The sequence below is a fragment of the Rana temporaria genome, chromosome 1 (assembly GCF_905171775.1).
Source record: "Rana temporaria chromosome 1, aRanTem1.1, whole genome shotgun sequence".
In the NCBI taxonomy this organism is placed as follows: Eukaryota; Metazoa; Chordata; class Amphibia; order Anura; family Ranidae; genus Rana; species Rana temporaria.
Window position 1 is genome coordinate 418,939,964 of NC_053489.1, and position 23,695 is coordinate 418,963,658.

General features: G+C 37.5%; 1 protein-coding gene across 3 annotated transcripts in view; it reads left to right on the forward strand.

The window, feature by feature from the left end:
* The window catches only part of PRDM8 (PR/SET domain 8), a 69,921-nt gene extending 56,578 nt beyond the window's left edge, over window positions 1–13,343 (forward strand). The window contains exons 1-4 of one of the 3 annotated variants that reach the window (XM_040325052.1): window positions 6,771–7,095; window positions 8,495–8,725; window positions 10,613–10,844; window positions 11,426–13,343. In XM_040325052.1, coding sequence (XP_040180986.1) covers window positions 8,498–8,725; window positions 10,613–10,844; window positions 11,426–12,744 — 1,779 coding nt within the window. In that variant the 5' untranslated portion in view covers window positions 6,771–7,095; window positions 8,495–8,497 and the 3' untranslated portion in view covers window positions 12,745–13,343. Of the gene's footprint in view, window positions 1–6,770; window positions 7,096–8,494; window positions 8,726–10,612; window positions 10,845–11,425 lie in introns of those variants that run through there. The other 2 variants (XM_040325059.1, XM_040325069.1) reach the window with 2 other exon arrangements.
* The last annotated feature ends 10,352 nt before the right edge of the window (window positions 13,344–23,695 follow it).

A 23,695-nucleotide genomic window follows, 5' to 3' on the forward strand; every position in this document is an offset into this window, starting at 1 on the left:
ACTAAAACATTTACATACACAAACAAATTAAAGCCAAATTCCAGCTCACACTTTATAAACAGTTACAGCAAACAGTTTTTGTTCCTTTTGGGATAAAGGTTTTACATAAATAAATAAATGCTGATCATTGTAAGCACGCCATGCCAGTGGTACATAGTTTAACCTTATCACTATAACTGCTACATCTGCAGGAGAGCTTGCACTTATTAAAAAACAAACAGACTTACTGGCTGGATTACCAGATGCAAATAAAAGAAAGAAAGCCTAAAAAAGAAAACAAATGCAGCCACCACATCTAAGAATTGGTAAGCTGCAATATAATACAGTTTTGTTTATGGGTTTATACTGCTTTAAATGTGATTTTACAGTATCTTAGGCTGCTCTGTGATTTATTTATATATATATATATATATATATATATATATATATATATATATATGTATAAAAAAGATACGCTACGCCGCCGTAAATTTGGGCGCAAGTTCCGTATTCAGAAAGAACTTGCGCCCTAAGTTACGGCGGCGTAATGTATGTGGGCCGGCGTAAGCCCGCCTAATTCAAATGGGGATGTTGTGGGCGTGTTTTATTTTATGTTTTGTGTGAACAGCGCATGCGCCGTTCGTAAAAGAATCCCAGTGCGCATGCTCGAAATTCCGCCGCAAATCGTCAATGCTTTAGACGTGAATGTAACTTACGTACAGCCCTATTCGCGAACGACTTACACAAACGACGTAAAAATTTCAAAATTTGACGCGGGAACGACGTCCATACTTAACATTGCGTACGCCTCATAAGAGCAGGAGCAACCTTACGCTGAAAAAGCCTAATGTAAACGACGTAACAAAATAGCGCCGGGCGTACGTACGTTTGTGATTCGGCATATCTACCTAATTAGCATATTCCTCGCGTAAATCGACGGAAGCGCCACCTAGCGGCCAGAGTAAATATGCAGCCTAAGATACGGCGGTGTAAGACACTTACGCCAGTCGGATCTTAGGGAAATCTATGCGTAACTGATTCTATGAATCAGGCGCATAGATACGACGCCGCAACTCAGAGATACGACGGCGTATATGGAGATACGCCGTTGCATCTCCTACCTGAATCCGGCCCTTAATTTCTGTCTATGGCAGTGATTTACTAAAGTTTAATTCAGTATAGTCCATATTTACTTCACTTCAAACTTCCAATACAGTTAAGGGGAATTCTTGTTAATAATAATAATAATAATAATAATAATAATAATAATAATAATAATAATAATAATAATAAAAATGGCATTGTTTCTTACCCTGTACATCCTCTCTTTTTCCCTCTTTCTTTCCCTTTCTCTCCATCTTTATTTCTCTATCTCTTTCTCCATTTATCTTTGTTTCTCCCTCTTGCAGCCTTTCTTGGTCTCTTTATCCCACTTTCTTTCTTTCTCTCATGCTATTTCTCCATCTCTCTCTCTCTCTCTCTCTCTCTCTCTCTCTCTCTCTCTCTTTCTCTCTCTCTCTCTCTCTCTCTCTCTCTCTCTCTCTCTCTCTCTCTCTCTTTCTCTCTCTCTCTCTCTCTCTCTTTTTCTTTTTCTCTCTCTCTCTCTCTCTCTCTCTTTCTCTCTCTCTCTCTCTCTCTCTCTCTCTCTCTTTCTCTCTCTCTCTCTCTCTCTCTCTCTCTCTCTCTCTTTCTTTTTCTTTCTCTCTCTTTCTCTCTCTCTCTCTCTCTCTCTCTCTCTTTCTTTATTTCTCTCTCTCTTTTCACTCTGTCTCCACCCTTCCCTCTCTTTTATTTTGCCCATTTCTATCCTTTTATGGTATTACATTCACACTTTCTGTAATGTTGATACCTCTTTCTCTTTCCCTCTCTCTCTCTCTCTTTCTCCCCCAACTCTCTCTACATCCTTCCCTCTCATTTTGTTTGCCCATTTCTGTTATTACATTCACAGTTTCTATCTCTTGCTCCCTACCCCCCCCCCCCCTGTCTCTCTCTCTCTCTCTCTTTCTCCCGTCTCTCTCTTTTGTCCATTTCTTTATCTCTCAATCCCACTCTCTTCCCCTTGCCCACTCTTTCTCCTAATCCCCCTTCCTCTCCCTTTCTTTTAATCCTCATGTCTTTATTTCCTCTCTCACTGTCCCTTTTATTTTATTTTTATTTCTCTTTTTTCTTGTTTGATAGCTCACCACTCATCTTTCTGTATTTTTCTCATTTCTTTTTCTTCTGAAGGTAAATATTTGGGTAAAATATAAATAACACTAATTTCAGTTTTCTATGAATGTGTTCATTCTCTCTCCTATCTCTCCTTCTTTCTCACTCCATACCTTTGCTGCCTGTTTCACCTACAATTCACCTACAATTCATCAACCATTGTCCTCACTACTTCTATAACTGTCTATCAGTTCTCTCATCTAGTCTTCTTATACTTGTTTCTTTTAAATTAGTTTTCCTTGCTCTCCAGGCTTATCCAACAACATGCACGGTGACCCAGGAGCTGTACTTGCCCACAGGAGAAAGTCTAACTGGTTGCATTGCTCCAGGCTGTAGGGCTAGGGATGAGTCAGTGACAGTTAATGGGTTAAGTGGACATGGCAAAGGTCATTAGCCTCTTATTTATGTCTTTGTGTGGGCATTCAGCTATAGGACAGGTTTGCAAGCTTGACATGTTTGTGCAACGAATGTTTCTCAGCGGATGTACTGATGGCATGTGTTTCCTGCACTAATTCTTTTTACGAGAGCGTGTGCCAATTAACCATATTTACATGTGCATGGTGCCCAGGAAAATGCACAATGAACAATGCTCTTGAAACACATTGCAGGACCACAAAAGGCTGTGAGGCTTTCCAAGTCTGCAGATACCATTACAGGACACCAGTGATTTCATCTTCGCAGAATAGCTGTCAGATTAACGGTGGGGAAACTTTGATCTACATAGTCATACTAAGTGATCAGATCCCCCACTACTTGTAAGAGGATGCTCAGCAATCATTTATGAGTATTATTCCCACTTGTGCCTCTCGATTAACTGCCTATCATTCAATGATCACAGTTGGGGGTTTAAGTCTGGAAAACATGGCAAGAAATAGAAGGAGTGCACAGCTAATAGCTCTTAATGCTTCACACATATGCACGATCTGCTCTGCTGCCAAAGAGTGATTATTACACAGAGCAAGGAAGCAGGCAGACGGGGAACACGGCAGTCTCTATTGCCCAGGGGTGGCTGGGACTTGTAGTTCCGCAGCAACTGCATCAGAGGGGCATTATTATTTTTTTTGGGTGAAACTTAAATTATCTTTTGCTGAAGACTCCCAATTCACCAAGATAAGCATCTTTATGTTCTAACAAGTATACCATGTTCAGTCCCAAGACCTTGAAAAATGACAGTTACATTACTAAATCAAAGAACCTATAGTAAAAACACATGTGTTGGCTTAAAATCACATCTGTGCCTGAAATTGACAGATACGTTTTACCCAGAATTCAGACCAAAAATAGTTAAATGATTAGTGATGGAAGTGACCCGACCTTTCTACCTATTAAATAATTCTACTTTGTTACATATTTTACTTTGTTGCATCCTTCGATTTCTTTTGCTGCCTAAAAACCCCACTGGGGAGCCTTTCCATATATAACCTTTTTAGGGGTGAGCAGCACTTTCCCTACCCCCTTGTGCCCTTTTTTTCCATTCAGACCTTACCTTACCCTACCTTGTTTGAACCCATTGCCCTCCAAAACTCTGCTGTACAGACTTCATATACTGTAGGGTATATTTACTAAACCTTGAGCGTGAAAAATCTGGGAAATTAAACCCAATCATCTTCCAGGTTTTATTGCCAACGCTTAATTTAACAAGCTGATGTTAGAATCTGATTGGTTTCTATGCAGAAGTGTGCCCAACGTTGCACTATCTAGCTTTAGTAAATAAGCCCCTGTGTGACTGCTGGCTACATTTCATTAGTAGTTACTTAAGTGGGGATCCAAAGAGACCCCCAATGATTTTTTTTTCTAACAAATAATTAAGCTCATTTTATTGAGTATACAGTTGCCCACTCATTGTCTGTCGGCTTTCAGGGTTTCTGGGGATTCCCTGAACCCCTAACCCCTTTGTACTTTTTTTAACCTGAGAGGTTCAAATCTTATCTTGAGTATACAGTATGTAACAAATGCAGGTGGTAATCGTCCCATAGTATTCCACTAATAGATTGTAAGCTCTTATTAGCAGGGACCTGTATTTTATTGTATTGTAAATATACTGACTCTCTATATTGTAAAGCGCTGCACAAACTGTCGGTGCTATACTGTATAATAATAACAATTACTTGATTTACAACCACGTTAGACCAAAGTATACCGCATTTTATTGGGAAAGCCTTCACATTTTCTGACAAGACCACTAACTATAAATGGAAAATCTGTCATTTCTAGATGAAAGCTCTTTACATATTATAAAGTAGAGCAATTGTATGGGCTCCAAAATGAACGTGACCCCTTTATATGTCGTTGTGGGAGCATCTGAAGATGATATGAAGGGTGTATTAAACACAGAGCTGAACTTGTATATACTTCTACTACTAAGTCATCAAGGGAGAGAGATTTTGGTGCAGCCTTTTGATTTTCATTGTCGGTAGAGACTTTCTGAGGTTTGGAAAATACCCATAAAATTGACCATATCATTCTACAGTTTGTTGCATTCATGTTACTGCTGCATGCAGACCAATTTAAATATTTGAAGTGAAATCAGTAAGAGACGTGATCTGTTCTAATACAGGACATAACAGAATATCATCTTATCTATCCGCCTTCATGCATGTCCCTCCTAAGGTTTCTTCAGGATGCGTCCATAATATTTGCGATCTGCAAGCTGATTTGATAGTATTTTTTTTTAATTGAGTGCAATAGACTATTATGTATCTACTACTATGCCATGGATACAGATCTCTTCTAAATTAGTTTTGTGCTTATAATTATTTCATCTGTTTCCCCAGGAAGAATAATAAAATGGAAGACGTTGCTCTGATGTACATGAAACAAGCGACTAGGTGGCACCAATAATCTTTTCTAGGTTCAAATTCAATTACCCAGGCCTTAGTTAATTTATTAGAATTACCTCTTTATGAGCTAGCAGGGGAGGCCCAGTCTAGCTCGGTGCCATTCGCCATAATGGGATAAGGAAGACATGTGAAGACTGGTGGGGTGGGGGGCAATGCTATAGTCTAAAAGGCAGCAACGCTATGACTTATAATTTCTTTAAAAAGTACACACTCCAATCTAATGGCCTCCTTCCATTAGAGAGAAAGAAACAGCAGATCATACATTAACATAAGATTACACTTGAGAAAACTTGATGTTAGTTCATATGAAGCCAAGCAAACACTATAAAATAATCATCAGGTCTTCTTTTTGACCTACATCCTCATCAACCCACTGGAGTGCCAAGGAACTAAAGTGCCAGGTCTTTCTAGAGAATGGTAACTATATCAGTCTCCAATGCACGAATATGGAAGAATGAATGACGATTATTGAAGGTTATTATAATTCTAATAATTTATATTAATAATAACCCATCGTTATCACTTGCTATAGATTGCAGTACTCCGATATATACATTGGCTTTCTGCTTTTAAAACACTTTGGTATCATTTTTAATATGCTAACGTGTTGTTCAGGATACTACTACTACTACTACTACTACTACTACGACTACTAAAAATAATAATAATGTTTTATTGGGGTTTTTGTCTTCCTCTGGATCAACTGGGGGTATAGGATTGTATATATTGAGGTTTTTCTATTTGTGTGTGTTTTTATTTATTTTTTATTTTATTGTTTTTCTTCTATGTTGGTTGAACTGGATGGACTTTTTTCAACCATATTAACTATGTAACTATGCAACTCTGTGACTAATAATAATCCATCACAACAGTTATTACTTGCTATAGATTACAGTACTCCTGTATATACATTAGCTTTCTGCTTTCAAACATTTTGGTATCGCTTGTAATATGCTAAAGTGTTGTTTAAGATAATAATAATAATAATAATAATAATAATAATAATAATAATAATAATAATAATAATACTGTATTGGGGGGTTTGCCTTCCTTTGGATCAACTGTGGGTATAGAATTGTATATATAGAGGTTTTTATATTGTGTGTGTGTGTGTTTATATATATATATATATATATATATATATATATATATATATATATATATATATATATATATATATATATATATATATATATATATGTGTGTGTTGTTTAAACTGGATGGACTTATGTCTTCAACCAAATTAACCATGTAACTATGCAAATTTTAGTGTGTTTTTTTTATAGACTGAGTTTTATAGTTATTAACCCTTACATGAATATAACTATTCTGTTTTGCATTTTTTTTAACTAGAAAACAAACAACATAAGGAGACATATAAAACTAATACATCTGCCTAAAGGACTCAGCATAGATGTCCTAAAATAATCAGTATAGATGTCCTAAAGGAGAGTCACTATTTTTTTTGTGTTGTGTATTTTATTTTTATTTATTTTTTTCTGCAAGTGCCTGCTAACTCATCCAGCATCGTGTCCAATGGTTCTTTAGCTCTATTATTTGGACAGTGATAAGAACAGTGACCATTAGTCACTAATAGAAATCCATAAGCAAGTCAGGTAGCTGGATGTAGCTGGAGGCGATGGTGGAGCCTTGGAGAGAGAGGATTGGCACTGCTGGAAAGAGTTAAAGGGAGGGGACGTGGGCTGTCACGCGTCATTGGGCAGATTATGTGCAGCAAACAAAAAGTGTGTGTCTGTGTGCCAGTCAGTCACTGCGTCGGGTCCATCTGCACAACTCCTTGTCTTCCTCTTTTTTTCCCCCCCTTCCCTTCTTTCGGGTTTCTCTCTGCTCGTGTTTACTCCTTTTTTTTTTTTCACCCCCCCCCTCCCATTCATCTGCTTCTCAATCCAGCAAAGACAGAGGCACACAAGCACGTCTTGCTCCTGCCATGGAAATACTACAGTAATACGACCCACATTTAGGGGGGGACACAAGGAGAGGACAACTCCTTCTAGTCCTTCTGGATATCCTTATACCTTGGACTATACAGTGACACTTTTTTTTGGTGGTAAGTGACAGTGCATGCTTCTTTTTTTTCCTTTCTCACCTGTTTATACAAAGGAAAGGAGTGGGAGCTGCTGAGCCAAGAAAACGTGTTTTATCTTCAGGCAAACAATAACTGGCTATAGGGACATTGTAAGGGAATATATATGGGTTGGTGACACTCCTGCAGCTGGTGGCCTTTTTTTTATTTATTTTTTAGGGGATCTCGGCAGCTGGGTTTATAGATCATTAGCCAGCAAGCCGAGCTGGGAGAAGAGACAGAGGGGCAAGCAGTGTCCTCCGTGTGTGGGCAATTGTCCTTCCAAGCTGAGCTTGTACAGTAGATGCATTGAGCAGAGCCGGGCTAGTGAGCGCTGGAGGTTGCTGTCCAGTGCGGAGGTGCTGAAACGGAGCGGAACAGTGTAGAGTCGGGCCCCCAGTACAGAGCGCTGGGAACTGGGGGCTCCCTCCCTCCGCTCCTACTGCACTTAGCACTTTGTCTTCTTCTAAACTAGCTTCCCCAAAAACAACTACACAATTCATTTGTATTCCAAAGTGTATTCATTAAAATTATTCATTAAAAAGTATATATACGATAAAAAAAAGAAATAAAACATTGGCAGTTTTATTATTTTATTTACTGATAAACTTTAAAAATGTGCCAGTTTATTTGTTTTAAAAAGTAAATGTACTTAAGCAAAAAAAAAAATGTAGGATATTAGTAAACTATGAGAAATTAAAGATTTTTAACACATTAATTAATAAATAATTGACATCCTTCATACATAAAAAGTAAAATGACCCACAGAAGAAGCTGGATAGGCAAAGCCAGTCCGTGCTAAGGTAGCTGCCATTCACCTCCAATCATAAAAAAAGTGAATTCATGTAAATAAATAAATAATAATGATTACCCCTGCTTGCTGCTTTTAATTAAAGTCTCTAAAGGGAAAGAGCTGGATTATGATAATGAGCAGACATACGTTCCCTCTTGTAGACTAGAGCTAAAGGTTAGATGAAATGAAATCAGTGACATTGACAGTCCACTTGAAATCCATTCTCCATGCTCCTCTGTCACACTACGCTAGACTCTTGATAGCATCCTAATGACTAAAAGATATGCCTGTGAGGACCAGGGGAGCCTTCACCTAAGCTCCTTACTAGGGTCAGCCTGCCAACACCTGGGGATGGACAGCAAAGTCAATAGCTATACCCCCCCACTGCCATGTGTTTGGTATCTTCATAATTATTGAGTGCCTATTCATTCATCATCAATACCATTTAGGTGAAGAGAGTAGGCGATCCGAATACTAAGGTGTTGTATTATAGATGAATATATAGTATAAGTGTTGTATTATAGATGAATATATAGTGTATAGTATGAACTAAAGCATTTAGGGTCCATTTTATTGTTTTTTTATATTCAGGATATGTCAGTCATGGATGACACTGGCGTTCATAAAGCAATTTGGGATGGTGATGCCAAAGCTGTTCAGCAATGTCTGACGGATATATTTACAAGCGTCTACACCACGTGTGACATCCCAGAAAATGCCATCTTTGGTCCCTGCGTGCTGAGCCACACTTCGCTGTATGACAGTATAGCCTTCATCGCCCTCAAATCTACTGATAAGAGGACAGTACCCTACATATTCCGGGTAAGAGCCACTGTGGCACTATGACAACACTCTGCTCTAATGGAGGTTGCTGTCATTCCAAAAGTATTCCACAACTTGTGCATCTGCCAAAAGTTAGATGTCATTGTGCAATGTGCATAAGTCTTATATTTCCAAAAAAATATAGAAATGTAGAAACTCAATAAGAGGATTTATAGGTAGGTGACAACAGATATAAAGATAGACAGATAAAAAATTCATACATGCATACAGACAGACAGTTAAATATGGGATGGGAAGTGGGAGAATAGATCGATAGAGATGGAGAAAGAGATAGTTAGTTAAATAGATAGATAGATAGATAGATAGATAGATAGATAGATAGATAGATAGATAGATAGATAGATAGATTGAATAAGGAGACGGAGAGATTGATAGAGAGCTAAATTATAGAGATGGAGAAAGAGATAGATAGATAGATAGATAGATAGATGGATAGATAGATAGATGGAAAGAATAAGGAGATACAAAAAGAGCTATAGAGAACTAAAATATAGAGATATAGATAGATAGATAGATAGATAGATAGATAGATAGATAGATAGATAGAATAAGGAGATAGATAGAGCTATAGAGAGCTAAAATATAGAGATGGAGAAAGAGAAAGAAAGAAAGAAAGAAAGAAAGAAAGAAAGAAAGAAAGAAAGAAAGAAAGAAAGAAAGAAAGAAAGAAAGAATAAGGAGACAGAGAGAGCTATAGAGCGCTAAAATATAGAGATGGAGATAGATAGATAGATAGATAGATAGATAGATAGATGGATGGATGGATGGATGGATGGATGGATGGATAGATGGATAGATAGATAGATAGATAGATAGATAGATAGATAGATAGATAGATAGATAGATAGATAAGTATTGATGATAGATAGATAGATAGATAGATAGATAGATAGATAGATAGATAGATAGATAGATAGATAGATAGATAGATAATTAGACAATAAAGTGGAGAGGTTGCAATAAATAGATAGAATAAGGAGATAGATAGAGCTATGGAGAGAGCTAAATTATAGAGACGGAGAGAGAGAGAGAGAGAGATAGAAAAAAATTAAAAACAGAAACAGAGAGCTAAAATAAAAAGATGGAAAGAGAGATATAACTAGATAGATAAGATAGATAGATAGATAGATAGATAGATAGATAGATAGATAGATAGATAGATAGATATAGAGGAATTGAAAATAATGGGGAATGCGAGCATAGATGGAAAGATAGATACATAGATATAACTATAAATATACAGTAGATAGACAATAAAGGGGAAGGAGAGCAATAGATGGATATAGACAGATTTAAAATAATGGAGAGTGAGAGCATAGATGGAAAGATAGATAGATAGATAGATAGATAGATAGATAGATAGATAGATAGATAGATAGATAGATAGATAGATAGATCACAGTATGCCAGTGGCTATTCCAGTGTGAACAAATAAAATGCTTTAATTGGTAATAACAAACAATACTAAAGAAAGTATTAAATCAGCTGCATTTTAAGTTATTGAAAAAAAATAAGTGTAATATATTATAATCAAAAAAAATCTTTCATGTTTGAAAGGCGGCTGACGTATTATTTAAAGCACAGATTTACCAAATTTATCTCCAGACGTAGAAATAAACAGCTCCCTGCTACTTTTGAGAACAATCTGGAAGATTGGTTCATGTGAGAGCACATTTCAGATAGAACATATGGAGGGCTGTCATGTCAGGTCTGTGTGATTCAGCTGGGCAGACGATTTCCATTCATTCTGATGGTCTACATCCATAATAGAGCTGTGCTGTGCATTAGGATCCCCTAAGACTAGTGCTGAGCTCATGGGGGACGTTTTAACCCTCTTTTTCTTCATTATCCTTGCTTTTTCTGCAGGTGGACACTTCAGCTGCAAATGGATCCTCTGAGGGACTGATGTGGCTCCGTCTGGTTCAGTCTGCTAGAAACAAAGAAGAACAAAATCTGGAAGCCTACATCAAAAACGGACAACTGTTCTACAGATCCCTGCGCAGGATTTCCAAAGACGAGGAACTGTTAGTTTGGTATGGGAAGGAACTGATTGATCTGCTTCTTCTCAACCCCAGCAGGACCCAAGCAAAAACTGCAGGTAGGCAAATAACTCTATAATGTGACTGGCATGACAATAATATGCCTTAATCACCCTTTAATATTACCCCCTCCGTCTGTACTGCCATCTTTTGCTGTCTGTCACTTTCCTTTCCTTCCTGTGTATCTCCTTACACCATCCAAATAGCTGTCCTTCCCGTTCTTCTATTCCTGTTCTATTTCTATCCATGTCCTAATGTCCTAATCTCTTTCAAGCTCCTTCTATTATCTTATTTTAGATATACTGTATATGTAGATAGAAATCACAGATGGCCAAGCAAATCTAAAAGGAAAAATAAAATAAAACAATGCATTGCAAAAAAAAGTAATATTAATACTAATAATAACCATATTACTGATGTACTATTGTGTAGTCTTTTTTCATGATTTTTTTTTTAGCAAGCCTGATCACACTACTCAGCTGTCATTACACATATCTCCTCCCCTAGACAATTGCCAAAGGAGTAGATAGCAAGTTTTTGACAATATGGTATACTTAGTTGTGTTACTCCTATTTATAAGCTGTTGGAAAAATGTGGTCAAATGTCATGCCACCTTCACTGTCAACTCCTTTTCTTCCAGGATCATCTCAGTTGACCTGTTTGGAGTGTAACCAGAGGTTCCAGTATGATTTCCCCTATGCCGCTCATGTGAGATTTCGCTGTCCTAAGAGACTCCACACTTTAGATTCCAACTCAGAGCAACCAGGCAAGGACACTAGGGAAATAGAGCCTCGAAACGCCATGATCTCTACAGTCAAATACAACAAACTTTCAATTTACCAGCCTCAAAAAGAGAATCACAAGCCCACCACAGACTTTCATAACTTGGCCAGAGACTTGGAGAATTGTAGAGGCTCTAGTTCATCTTCGTTCCGGTCTACTCCTTCACCCAAGTCTAATTTATCAAGACAGGACTCTGAGAGCACCGCTGAGAGTCTCCATAAAGCCAAAAGAAAGTATGATGACCACCTGGAGGACATCAGATCCAAAAGGATTGACCCATCTGGGAGGTTTCTGGACAGGCCAACGCCTTCTTCCAAAGAGGATTTAGTGTGCAGCCCTCAGTCTTTTAGAGGGAACTCTTACTTCAATGTGAATGAAGGTGGACAGTTATATGCTCCTCCAAGCCCAGAGACAGGAGAAGCCAAAAGAAGTGCTTTTGTAGAAGTAAAAAATTCATCAAGAGGAGTTGAAGAAAATAATTCAAGCACAGATGGCAAATCTATATCTCCTGCCCATGCCAGCAGCCCAAATGAAGACAAAAGGCTACATGTCAGGCCGGAAAACCGAGCAGGGGACAGCCCTATCATGGGCAGTGCTTTTACCAGTGTAGCCCAGATATCAAACCCAGAGCAGGAGAGAAAAAGTGCTTTTTCTCAGCCAACCAGAAGCAGCTTCAACCATGTAGCCCCTTTGCAGGTGATGGGACAAAAACTGGTGTCTAGTGGGGTAGGCTTGGATTGCCACACAGACAGCGTTGGGCAACCAAGGCTGTTCCAGACTGACTCTCTATCACTCAAGATGTCAAACCCTGAACTGAATGGCAACTGCACACTTCCAGGAAGCTTGCCAAAACAAAGTCCATTCCTCTTTGCCACCACGTTTTGGCCAAAGAGCTCAGCTGCACCTCTCCAGCTGCAGCTGCCTTCTACACTTACTCTATTGCCTCCTTCTTTCACCTCTTTATGCCTGCCAGCTCAAAACTGGTGTGCCAAATGCAACGCTTCTTTCAGGATGACCTCGGACCTAGTGTATCATATGAGGTCCCACCACAAAAAGGAATATGCCATGGAACCCCTGGTGAAGAGGAGGAGAGAGGAGAAACTCAAGTGCCCCATATGCAATGAGTCCTTCAGGGAACGTCACCACCTATCAAGGCACATGACCTCTCACAATTGAACTTTTGAATAACTTTGCTACTAGAACTTTTAAAGACTCACACACAGTGACAACACAGGGTCATGGATGTCTTGATCCTACCTTGAGTGTGTTGGGTTGTTTTCTTTATCTGAATGCACGCATTTTCACTTTCCAAGAGTACATTTTTTAAAAATGTCATATATATTGCAGCATATTGATGCATTTGTCATATCTTTCTACTTTAAATTATGGAGCACTTATGATTTAGATGTTAATGTATTTAAAGGGTTATGTTTACCTTATCAGACAGCACCTGGGTGGGACATAGTTAGCTTGTGCATTACCTGCTGGCCTGTTCTCACCTAAACAATCAGTGTGGATATTACAGTGGACGTTGCAATGACCAAGGCGATGCATGACTTATATCACACAACTGTATGGACTTCAGACAGACTGTCATCAACGTGTATTTCTTTTTGAAACAAAGTGTAATTTTGTGCCAGTTGCAACCTTATTCTTTTTCTTTTCCCCATATCCCTCAAACTAAAGGAAAAAAAAAAAAGATTTTATTAAACTGTATAGTTTATCTGAGTATGTTGAATGCTTTGACAATAAATTGCTTTATTTTCTGCTAACCACCTGCTTGGTAAAATAAACCTTAATTTCTTTTGGGATAATTCCAGCAGTTAAGCTCTGCAGTCTATTTATTAACTAAGAGCATAGACAAGGGCTGTTCATGGTGACAGTGCCCATTTTTGCTACGGGCTCTCTTGTTAGCATTAGCACGTTTTCAGATATGTGATTCAACATCTGATCCCCTTGACTGTAAATCTTATGATGATGTGTCTGCTTCCATTTACATTAAGATGAACATGTAGACACAAAGGGGTTAGCATTGTGCTGACCCTGCTGCATTAATGTGTGGAGATCTGTATTTTTAGATGTGGTGTTGCTCTGTCCTCAGCACACAATGCTTGGTCGTGTTCAGATCACACACATCAGTAAAATGAGAGAAGGCAGAGATGGGCTGTGTTGGATATTCAGTTGTATCTCTCGCCTTTACTGTATGTTATTAGAATGACCTTAACTGGATAAAACTGTTGGCTATGTCTTGTGCCAGTAGTTCCATTTCTAAGATAGCATTTTGCAGATCTGCAGAAAGATCTCAACACATCATTCTCAACATACTGAACTGACTTGAGCTAAAGAAAAATAAATTGTTGCCCTTTGTATGTATTAAATAGATAGTAGTGTTACTAATAATTGACATTTGGTACATTTAACTGTACTATTAACTGATTTTCTGCAACAGTAACACTTAAAGACTGCAGCAGGTCCCATGTGTTTTACAACTAACATGTATATTACAACTAAAATTAACAGTAAAAAAACGTTCAACTTATGATATAGTAAAGTACCAGCATTAACCAGTAATTCATTATAAATGATTATAGATGATCTTAGAGAAACCGGACTTCTTATTCCTAAAAACAGTGTTATCTGTTTCACAATACATTAAGAAGAGTGGATTAGCTCAGGTAACAATAAGAAAGAAAGAAAACCACGTTCTGTACAGTGCAGTATATACTAGATGTCATTCTTTTTTATTATAATTCTTTTAAATATTTTTTTATATTGTTAGAAAGTTCAAGCTATTTTAACATTTCAAGTTAAGGATCTCCTGCAAAAATGTTTTTATTGTGGTTGGTTTATAATAAGCAGGCTTTTTTAATACGGTAAGGTGGTATAGATCATGGGAAAAAGCCCAGAATGTATCAGTTTATCTGACTTCAGTAACGCAAAATTGAATGGGTCACTTCATTTTGCACTTCTGCTTTGCTCCAAAATATGTATTTATGTACAGTATTTGACTAAACATGACAGGGAGCGAAAGAGAGATTGTGCGTTACTTGTGATGCCATGCTTGCAATCAGAGGTGCTAGACATTTGATGAATATGCGTTGTAATGGCTATGTATATAAGTCACCATCACACTAAGGCAAATTGATCATCTCTTATAGTTTAAGTCAGCCTTAAGGGTTATGTTTTGCCTACTAAAAACTCTTGACAAATGAATCTGCTGGTTGACATTGCACTCACACACTTATAATAGTGTTACCATATTGCACCGGAAAGCAATATACATCATATATATATATATATATATATATATATATATATATATATATATATATATATATATATATATATATATATATATATATATATATATATATATATATATATATACAATTGCATTTGAGATATTAACCCTGTATCACCTGAAAAATAGTTAATATAGATAATGGTTTGATCATCACAGGACAATCCACTTGGATCACAGATCACATTAAAACAGCTTCAGTAGGCATTATAATTAATTTCTGATGACTACTTCAACACTTCCACAATCTGGATCCAGTCTTACAAACACATATTTATGGATTCTAATTCTTAGCTAGCATTTAGATATTTTAAATAAAAAGTCCCTTTCTAATAATACTATGTAGTTGATTTTGAAGGAGGATTTTGTAGTAATAACAGCAAAACCATCCCTGAGCACATTAGTCTTTGAAAATGATGATAGGCAGATGTGACAGTGGGATATTCAGAAAGTTCAATACATTCAATTTGCAACTAAGTAACTGAACAACACTGGTAATTAGTTGGTGGCTGATCAGTCCTTATTTCCAACTCTTTTCACTTTAATTGGTAGGAGATACGTTTTGTACCTTAAGCAAACTTGCATTTTCTAAATACAATGATTATATACATAGAACGACTTTCTAACCAGTCGGAAAATAATTTTGACAGATTGTATCTAGGACACTTAGATAATCAATTTGGCAAGCTGAATTTTCATTTTATTTTCTGAAAAGCCTTGATGTGTAGGCTTTTTCAGAAATTCCTTTTACTGCGGTGGATAACTGAAATAATCTTAAGTGAATTAAGTGAAGATTCTTAATTCCTTCAGTAAATTAACCTCAATGCGTTGTAAAATAGGCCTGTGTGCTGTACTTTTTTTTGCCTGGTCCCATTCGAAAATTCGTAACACAAAGCAATGCAAATTAAAACACACTGCAATATGCATCATCTGTGCTATTGTGCCATAAAGTCCGAAAAATTACCCATGAGCATGAGTTGACAATGGCCTAATCCAGTTATTGCTAGAGCAGTACAACCCTACTCTGTTCTTTCCTCTAATATGCTATTGTGACTGGCACAATGATTCAACTCCTCATGCTTGGTTGGGCCAAATTTTCTATTAGTGGAGCTCTCTGACCTCTCATATGCCAAAGTATCATCTGATTTTGCCTACACTACAAACTTCCCTGCTGTGTATATAGATTCATTAAAGTGTAACTGCATTTTTCTGTGGCCCAGTTGGAAGAATTTTGACTAGCAACTCTGCAATGTAGTGAGGGATATCTCTCTCGAGATTCAAACTCAGGGACAGGTAAAAACTCTTAAACTCAGGGACAGGTGAGTTTAAGACTGACAGGGGGCTGTGGGTAGTGGGTATCTGCTGTATAAGTGTAACTGCACCAAAGGCGCAGCTATGCAACATGGGTTTGATTAAATAAAGGCAAATTGGGTGTTCTCTTTGCAAAGGAAGTTGCATTTTGCAAGGTAATTTTTTGAAGAACTGAATAAATGTGGTGACATTTTTCATTGCGGATACCCAATCACATGCAAGGAAAATCAGTGGCATTTTTGCTTGCACATGAATGGATGCTGGAAGTCAGCAGAGTTTCACCTCATTCACTAACTTCTGGGGAAAGTTGCCTTTCAAAGTGCAACTTTCTTTTCAAAATGAACCACCTATTTGTCATTAGAAAATCTACTCCTAAGAGTCATGTTCACTAATTTATCCTGTCACTAGATCTGCCCTAAAGAAAAATATAACAATAGAGTTAAATAGGTATTAGCTAGTTTAAGACACTTATCACTGTGTATATACTGTGTATATACTGTAAAAGCTATGACTAGATAATGATAATTCTATTTTCAATTTTCTTTATAGAAAGAAAATATAAAGTACAATTCAAACATATTACCACACCAGTTTAGCTCTGTGATTCTGTAGTCCTCACATGTCAATTTGTATTCCTTTCTGTCATCTAATGTGTATTTGCACACATCTGGAGGGAATTCGAATATTATCTGATAATTAGTAATTACAAAGAATTCTTATAAGCTTATAACGATACGAGTTCAGTTAAGGTGTACATAATACAAAGCCACTGTGGAGTCAAATGCTTAAGATACTTGAGGATAATCAAGTGAGATACCTATGGGCGCTCAGTCCATACATCTAATGCAATGGAAATGTGATTGCCCTCAATAAACAAAGCATCTACAATAGTAACAGTTTATCAACCCCTATAGGCACCCAACAAGTTCAAATGTGTGCTTAAAATGAATTACTGGAGAGTAAAAGTTTTAGTTAAATGGTTAGATGCTGTGGGCCAATAGAGACAGGCCTGATTTTAGACATTTTGAGTGAAGGAACAGTGACAACTTAAGACAACTTTTATCTAGCTCTAGGTATCTACATCATTTGTTTGGTTTTGCTGTTGCCTAAAACTTGGTTCAAAAGGTCACACTCATCAAAAACAGAGTATACAAGGAAATACATTTTCTAAAGCAGCCAGGTAATTACGCAGAAACGTAAGGGTAGGGGAAGGCAGTATGCTATTCCTCATATTAGCTAGACCAACTTTTTCAAACCAGTGTGCCATGGCACCCTGGAGTGATTTATGGGTTTTTCACTTCTGCCTTGACAAAACAGCAAAAAATTGCCCCAAATTGCCCAAAAATTGTCAACAAGCCAGTAGGTGGATCAAGACTGCCTTTTTGTTATACAAAGACACAGGTTTGTATTGTGTAGCATTACACCTTTTGGTATCATGTGGGCCAGCCACTGACAACTTAACAACCAATGATGTCATCGGTATATAAGGAGGACTTTGCTGATCCCCTGACCCTCTCCATCAGCACTGGCATCACATGAAGGAAAGAAACTGCAGGAGAAGAGAAATGCCAGAATACTAGTCAGTGGTAGTTTACAAAGGTGGAAAAATAAATCACCTCTACTGTTGGCTGTACTATGTGTGTGGATGTTGCTGCATTATGTTAAACTATTAGTTTCACTTTTTTACATTTTAGAATTTTGTGCCTTGAGATTTTTTAGAGTTTTAAAGGGCGTCTTGACATAAAAGGGTTGCAAAACACTCAGCTAGATATTTATCATCTTTCTCATCAGTTTCCCCAGCAACAAAATGGAAAAAACAGCACATTTAAAACAAAAGAGACAAAGCCATAGGAGATAACTTGGACTTTAACCACACAAAAATAAACAAGAGTAATTAGATATGAGTCCAGGATTTGACTGCCTTTGGGGCAGGTTCAAGAGTGTAAATTTTCTACCAGGTAGAATGTTCATATGATTGGAAAGGTTATAAGTGTTAGATGAGTAGTATTGGCAGATGCTGATTGCCTTGTTTATCTCACAGGAGAACAGTGATGATCAGGGCAAGTTTTCTAACCTGACAGATGAACCCAACAACTGCAGGCCAGGTAGGCTATTAGGTTCTCCATAGACATGTTATGATAGTCTTCCAATATGGGCATTTCTAAACTACCAGTATTTTTGTCTGAATAAATAAATTCCTGCCATGTCATGATATAAAGCAACAGAATTCATTTTCGTTTGATTTGATGTTGTTGGTCAGTTGCTGGCAGAATGAAGCTTTTCTTTTGGTATAACCTCACAAACTACCTATTTTTGATTAAATAGTTCTCCACTGTGTTTTCTAAATGTTTTCTATATCTTAAGAGATCCTTGGTCCCCATTTGATTTTATCAAAGAAAATTATCTACTGAAAATTTGAGGAATGGAGTCTCCAAGGCATATATGACATAACAGTTGATATAAACTATCATATAGATAGCCCATCAAATATCGTTTTTTTGGTGGGATCATCCTCCATAGTGTTTCCTATCATTAAAAAAAATGGTTAAGTATTCAATATCATAAAAGATCCATGGTCCCAATTGATTTTATAGGAAAAAAAATCTAGCTTGCTGTCTCATGTCAACCAGTCACAGATGATTTTCATTAACTAGGTGTAGTCAGACTAAGAAAATGTTAATTCTATCCAGCTATTAGAAAAACTAAAAGTCAGTGGTATACAAACCTATTCTCATATGGAATTGCATGTATCTATAGGTTAGAACAATAAAGAGGATATGTACAGGGCTGAAGAAACTTTAGAGAACCTAACTGGGGCACCATCCTTCAAGGGAAGTTTAGCTAGTGATCAGTGATGAGATTCATCAAATCTTTTTTGAAATTTGGAGAATCTGAACCCAAGGTGAAGGCCACTGAAGTCTACAGGGGAAAAACATTGTTCAATTTTAGGGCTATTAGGCAAAGTACTGTAAAAAAAAAAGATGGGAGCACTTCCAAAATAAAAAATAAATCAATACCATACAATTAGTAGAGAATCTTTTCATGTGGCTTTAAGGGAAACATTGAAAATACACAAATCCTTTAAATAAAATAATTGGTGGGAGGGGGTGCCTTAAAACTGTACATAGTGTAATAGAATAGTATGGTCAATACCTAGTGAATGCTTCACAAATTTAAAAAACAATCCCCTAGCAACATAAAAAATAAAATAATTTACTCTCAACATCCTCTCCCTCCACTTCTCTACTCTCATTCCTTTCTTCAATTTATCTATTTCTTCTCTGAACTTTCACTTTTTGCTTTTTTCTTATTATAAGGACTGTTATCAAGCACTCCAAGTAGTTTTTTTTATGCTCTCTGGGTATTTTATTTTCCCCGTATAAGGGAGACCTATATTTGTCTCTCGAGTTATATAATGCTCTATGACATTACATACTGTGTTATGCTGTAAATAGTATGTTTTAAAAAACGTACAAAATGTGTTTTTTTGTGTTAAGGGAGTGTGACCAATTGTACTTATGCACATGTATGTTATTGCCTGTACACTGCAAAGTCTCCTTTAATAAAAATCTTTGAACAAGAAAAAATAAATGAATGAAAAAAAAATGAAAACCTCAAAATACCACCACTGGAACAAAATCCACTTTCTTGTTTAAAAGGCAGCCAAAATAAAGCAGTTGTTCCTAAAACAAAAGACTCATTGACAAAAAAAACACATATACCCCCAAAATAAATGAAGCCTTGCAGCAAAAAAACAAACTAAAAAAAAAAAAAGGGGGGTTACGGATGAGGCAGCAACTAAAAGAGACTGCTGCCCTTAAATCAATTACAAAATACAATGAAAGATAAAGAAGTCTCAATATTAAGAACAAATAAAACAAAGGGATTGATTGTCCAAAGAGTTAGCTATCAGAATTAAAGTATATTTTCCTAACAGAAAATAATCTTAGAAGTTTGTCAGCTTTCCTTATGCATTCCCGAATCCCTACAACAGCTTTAAATACACTGACACCATGGCTGCTCTGAAGGGTTTAGCTTGACCAAAAGCCCCCTTGTTGGCCTTTCTAAACCTGCTAGCCATAGTTCAAAGGCAATGGCAATTCTCCCAGGCAAATCTGCACATAAATTTGCCTGGAATATGAATCTCAAACCAGTAAGATTCCATTTGAACCCATGGTAATGGCGAACCAGAACTACAACCCTGTTGAAAATTTTAGCAGATCCTATATTATTCTCTTGACCTGGAATGACAATCTAATAAGTTTAACAATTTTTATTTGGTTTTTCTTTTTACTTTCTTTATAAGTTCCATTTAAATTTACAATTAACCAGCACATCACATTTGGACATGCAATATATAGTAAAACGGGGCAAAGAGCATTGATCATATGTAAAGTGCAGAATCCCAGATCAACTATCAAAAACTCTGTTTCATCTATCTGACAGTAAACTGAATCTTTATCGGTTATCATGTGTTTTCTGTACATCTTGATTGCCCCTGCCTGACATTTTAAATACAGTAAGACTGTAGATCCTTTGATGATCATACTTTTGGTAGGACATAATAACATGAATAAACATATACAATGACACAATGGGGGAGATTTACTAAAACTGGTGCATAGTAACCAATCAGCTTCCAGGTTTTATTGTAAAAGCTTAAAGTGGACATAAACCCGATTTTTTTTTAATTAAGGCTTGCACCTTGTACAGTATAGGATTTCATGTTACCTGTGCCCAGTCTTGCCAAGAAGAGTTAATCCAGTTCTGATCTATCCTCTTATCTTTTTTCAGTGAGATAAAAACTGACACAGAGAAATAGGAGTCAGTTCTTGCCCCTTGCTGTGAGTGACAGGTGATTTACATATCTCACGCCGCGTACACACGATCATTTTTCGGGTTGTAAAAAACGACGTTTTTCAGAGTCTAGAAAAAACGTAGTTTTTTTCAACTTCATCATTAAAACCACAAAATATGCTCTAGCAAAGCGCAGTGACATACAACACGTACAACGGCACTATAAAGGGGAAAATAAAGAAAGTTTACTGCTCAGAGGTTTCAGAGAACAGCAAAGTGGAGTCCAAACACTTGGGTGCATGCACTGCAATAGTATGCAAAAATGTATAAGAAAGAACCGGGACGGCCGCACTCCAAAAATGAAAATTTGTTCCTTTTAATAAAAACTGGTCACAACATGGATGTCACAGCAAAAAATTAGGAAAAAGGGCTATTCATGAATAAGCACTGTATGAGAGTGTGAAACGCGTTAGCCCTTTTTCCTGATTTTTTGCTGTGACATCCATGTTGTGACAAACTATAAAGGGGAAGTTCCATTCGGATGACGCCACCCTTTGGGCTGCTTTAGCTGATTTTGTGTTAGTAAAAGACGATGCATGCTTTTCTGCCTGTTACAGCTTGATGAATGTGCTTACTCCATTACGAACGCTTCTGAGCATGAGCGGGTTTTTCACGTCGTTAAAGCCCACACACGATCATTTTTTACAACCCGAAAAACGACAACGTTTAAAACGTTGTGAAAAAATAGAGCATGTTCGGGAAAAAAATGTGCCCGTTTTTCAGAACGCCAAAAATGCTCTGAAGCCCACACACGATCGTTTTAAATGACATTTTTTAAAAAAACTTATTTTTTACAACTAGAAAAATGATCGTGTGTACGCGGCATCATACACGAGCCTGAGAGAGACATTCTGTGTACTTCAGATCCCCTCCTTCTTTCTTCTCCAGCTCTCCCAGGATTGGCTGCTCTACATCTCAGCATGATTGGGCATGCTGAAGTCATTTGGTGCAAAAAAAGAGAGTATGTGGCGCATAATCCAATAGAGCAAACACAATACACTGAGGTATATAGAATAGTCTAGTGATCAAACAAGTCCATAGTAATAAATAATGTCCATGAAAGTCCTAGATAATAATAATAATAATATGAATGGCTGTAAGGGACACTTGGCGGCAGCACCTGAAGCAGAAGAAAGCCTCTGAAAGATTCAAAGAAAAAAGGGGACAAGATGTGCCAATCTAAGTGCAGTAAGCCCAAATTTTAATAAGAAATATAAATAAAATGAATATACATGTGAAGTGCCTACTCACAAACAGAAGTAGATAGCAGACACAAAACCGGAATGGAGGGGTGCAGGTGTACGGTGGTCAGATGCGTGCCTGGAGTCACTCGTGGTATCTACTTTCGGGTTCCAAGTCACGGGCAGCAGCAAGCTGATGGTGTTCAATGTCCGAGGGTAGGAAGTGACGTGGGAGTCCAGGCCAGCCAATGGGATTACGCGTTTCACAGCGTCAGCTGTTTCTTCAGATCCATCCATTAGATTGGCGCATCTTGTCCCCTTTTTTCTTTGAAGTCATGTGGTGACCTTTCTGGGTTTTGACTGCATGTTAATGATTATAGCAGAAGTTCAGTGTAATAAATACACAGGAGAAAATGCATGCTGACAAGGGGAGTGTAGAGTTGGGCGGGGAGTCTACTGACATCACGACTCCATCCATAAGCTTCGGACAACAGACCTGCCCAGAGAATCTGGCCTTATAACAGACATTTGACAGGTAGGGATACATGCAGGAGGCATGTATATCCTTATAGATCAGCACTATGGCAGTAGTTTAGAAAGGATGAGAGTGGGTTTACATCCAATTTAATTGAACGAGCTGAACTTAGAAGCTGATTTTTACTATGCACACCGGCACCAGATTTTGTGTGCGCCAGATTTTTGAGTAATGAAAGGAAACCTATCATTAAGGTATGCAGACTGCCATTGCTGAATTCTTCTGGAAAGTGTAGTTGCCTGTTTTTTATGCTGATGCTTTGCATTCTAAACGTTCCTGCTTCATGTTTGTTCCAGGTCAGGGACTGAGGCCTCGTACACACAACCGAGTTTCTTGGCAAAAACCAGCAAGAAACTTGCTGGGAGAAATTCTTTTGCCGAGGAAACCGGTCGTGTCTACATTTTCGTCGAGGAAACTGTCGAGAAACTCGATGAGCCAAAAAGAGAGCAAGTTCTTTATTTCCTTGACGGGAATGGAGAAAATTGACTTGTCGAGTTCCTCAACAGCCTAATAAGGAACTCGACGAGGAAAACCATGTGTTTCGCCCGTCGAGTTTCTCGGTCGTGTGTCGCTTTAGAGGTATTAAACAAATAAAGCCAAGCAATTAGCATGGGCAAAAGAAGGTCAACAATGGAAGAATCACATTTTTCCTAATGTATACTTTAAGCTGATCACAATATGTTAGTCCAATTCTGTTGGGGAAAAGGTGCAGATTGCAGAATGATGAAGTTTCACAATGGTGCCTTGCAGCACTGAGATCCAAGGTTCATGTCCCACTGTGTCATCACTTGCATGAATGTATATTCTACTTTTGTTACAGTCTGTCTCGTTCCTCATTTAAAAAAAGGCGGCTTTAAATTGTCAGCTGCCCTAGAGGCAGAGACTCAGGAAAATGTGGAAAATGTTCCCCCTGGAAAGCTAGTGTTATATTATATAGATGTG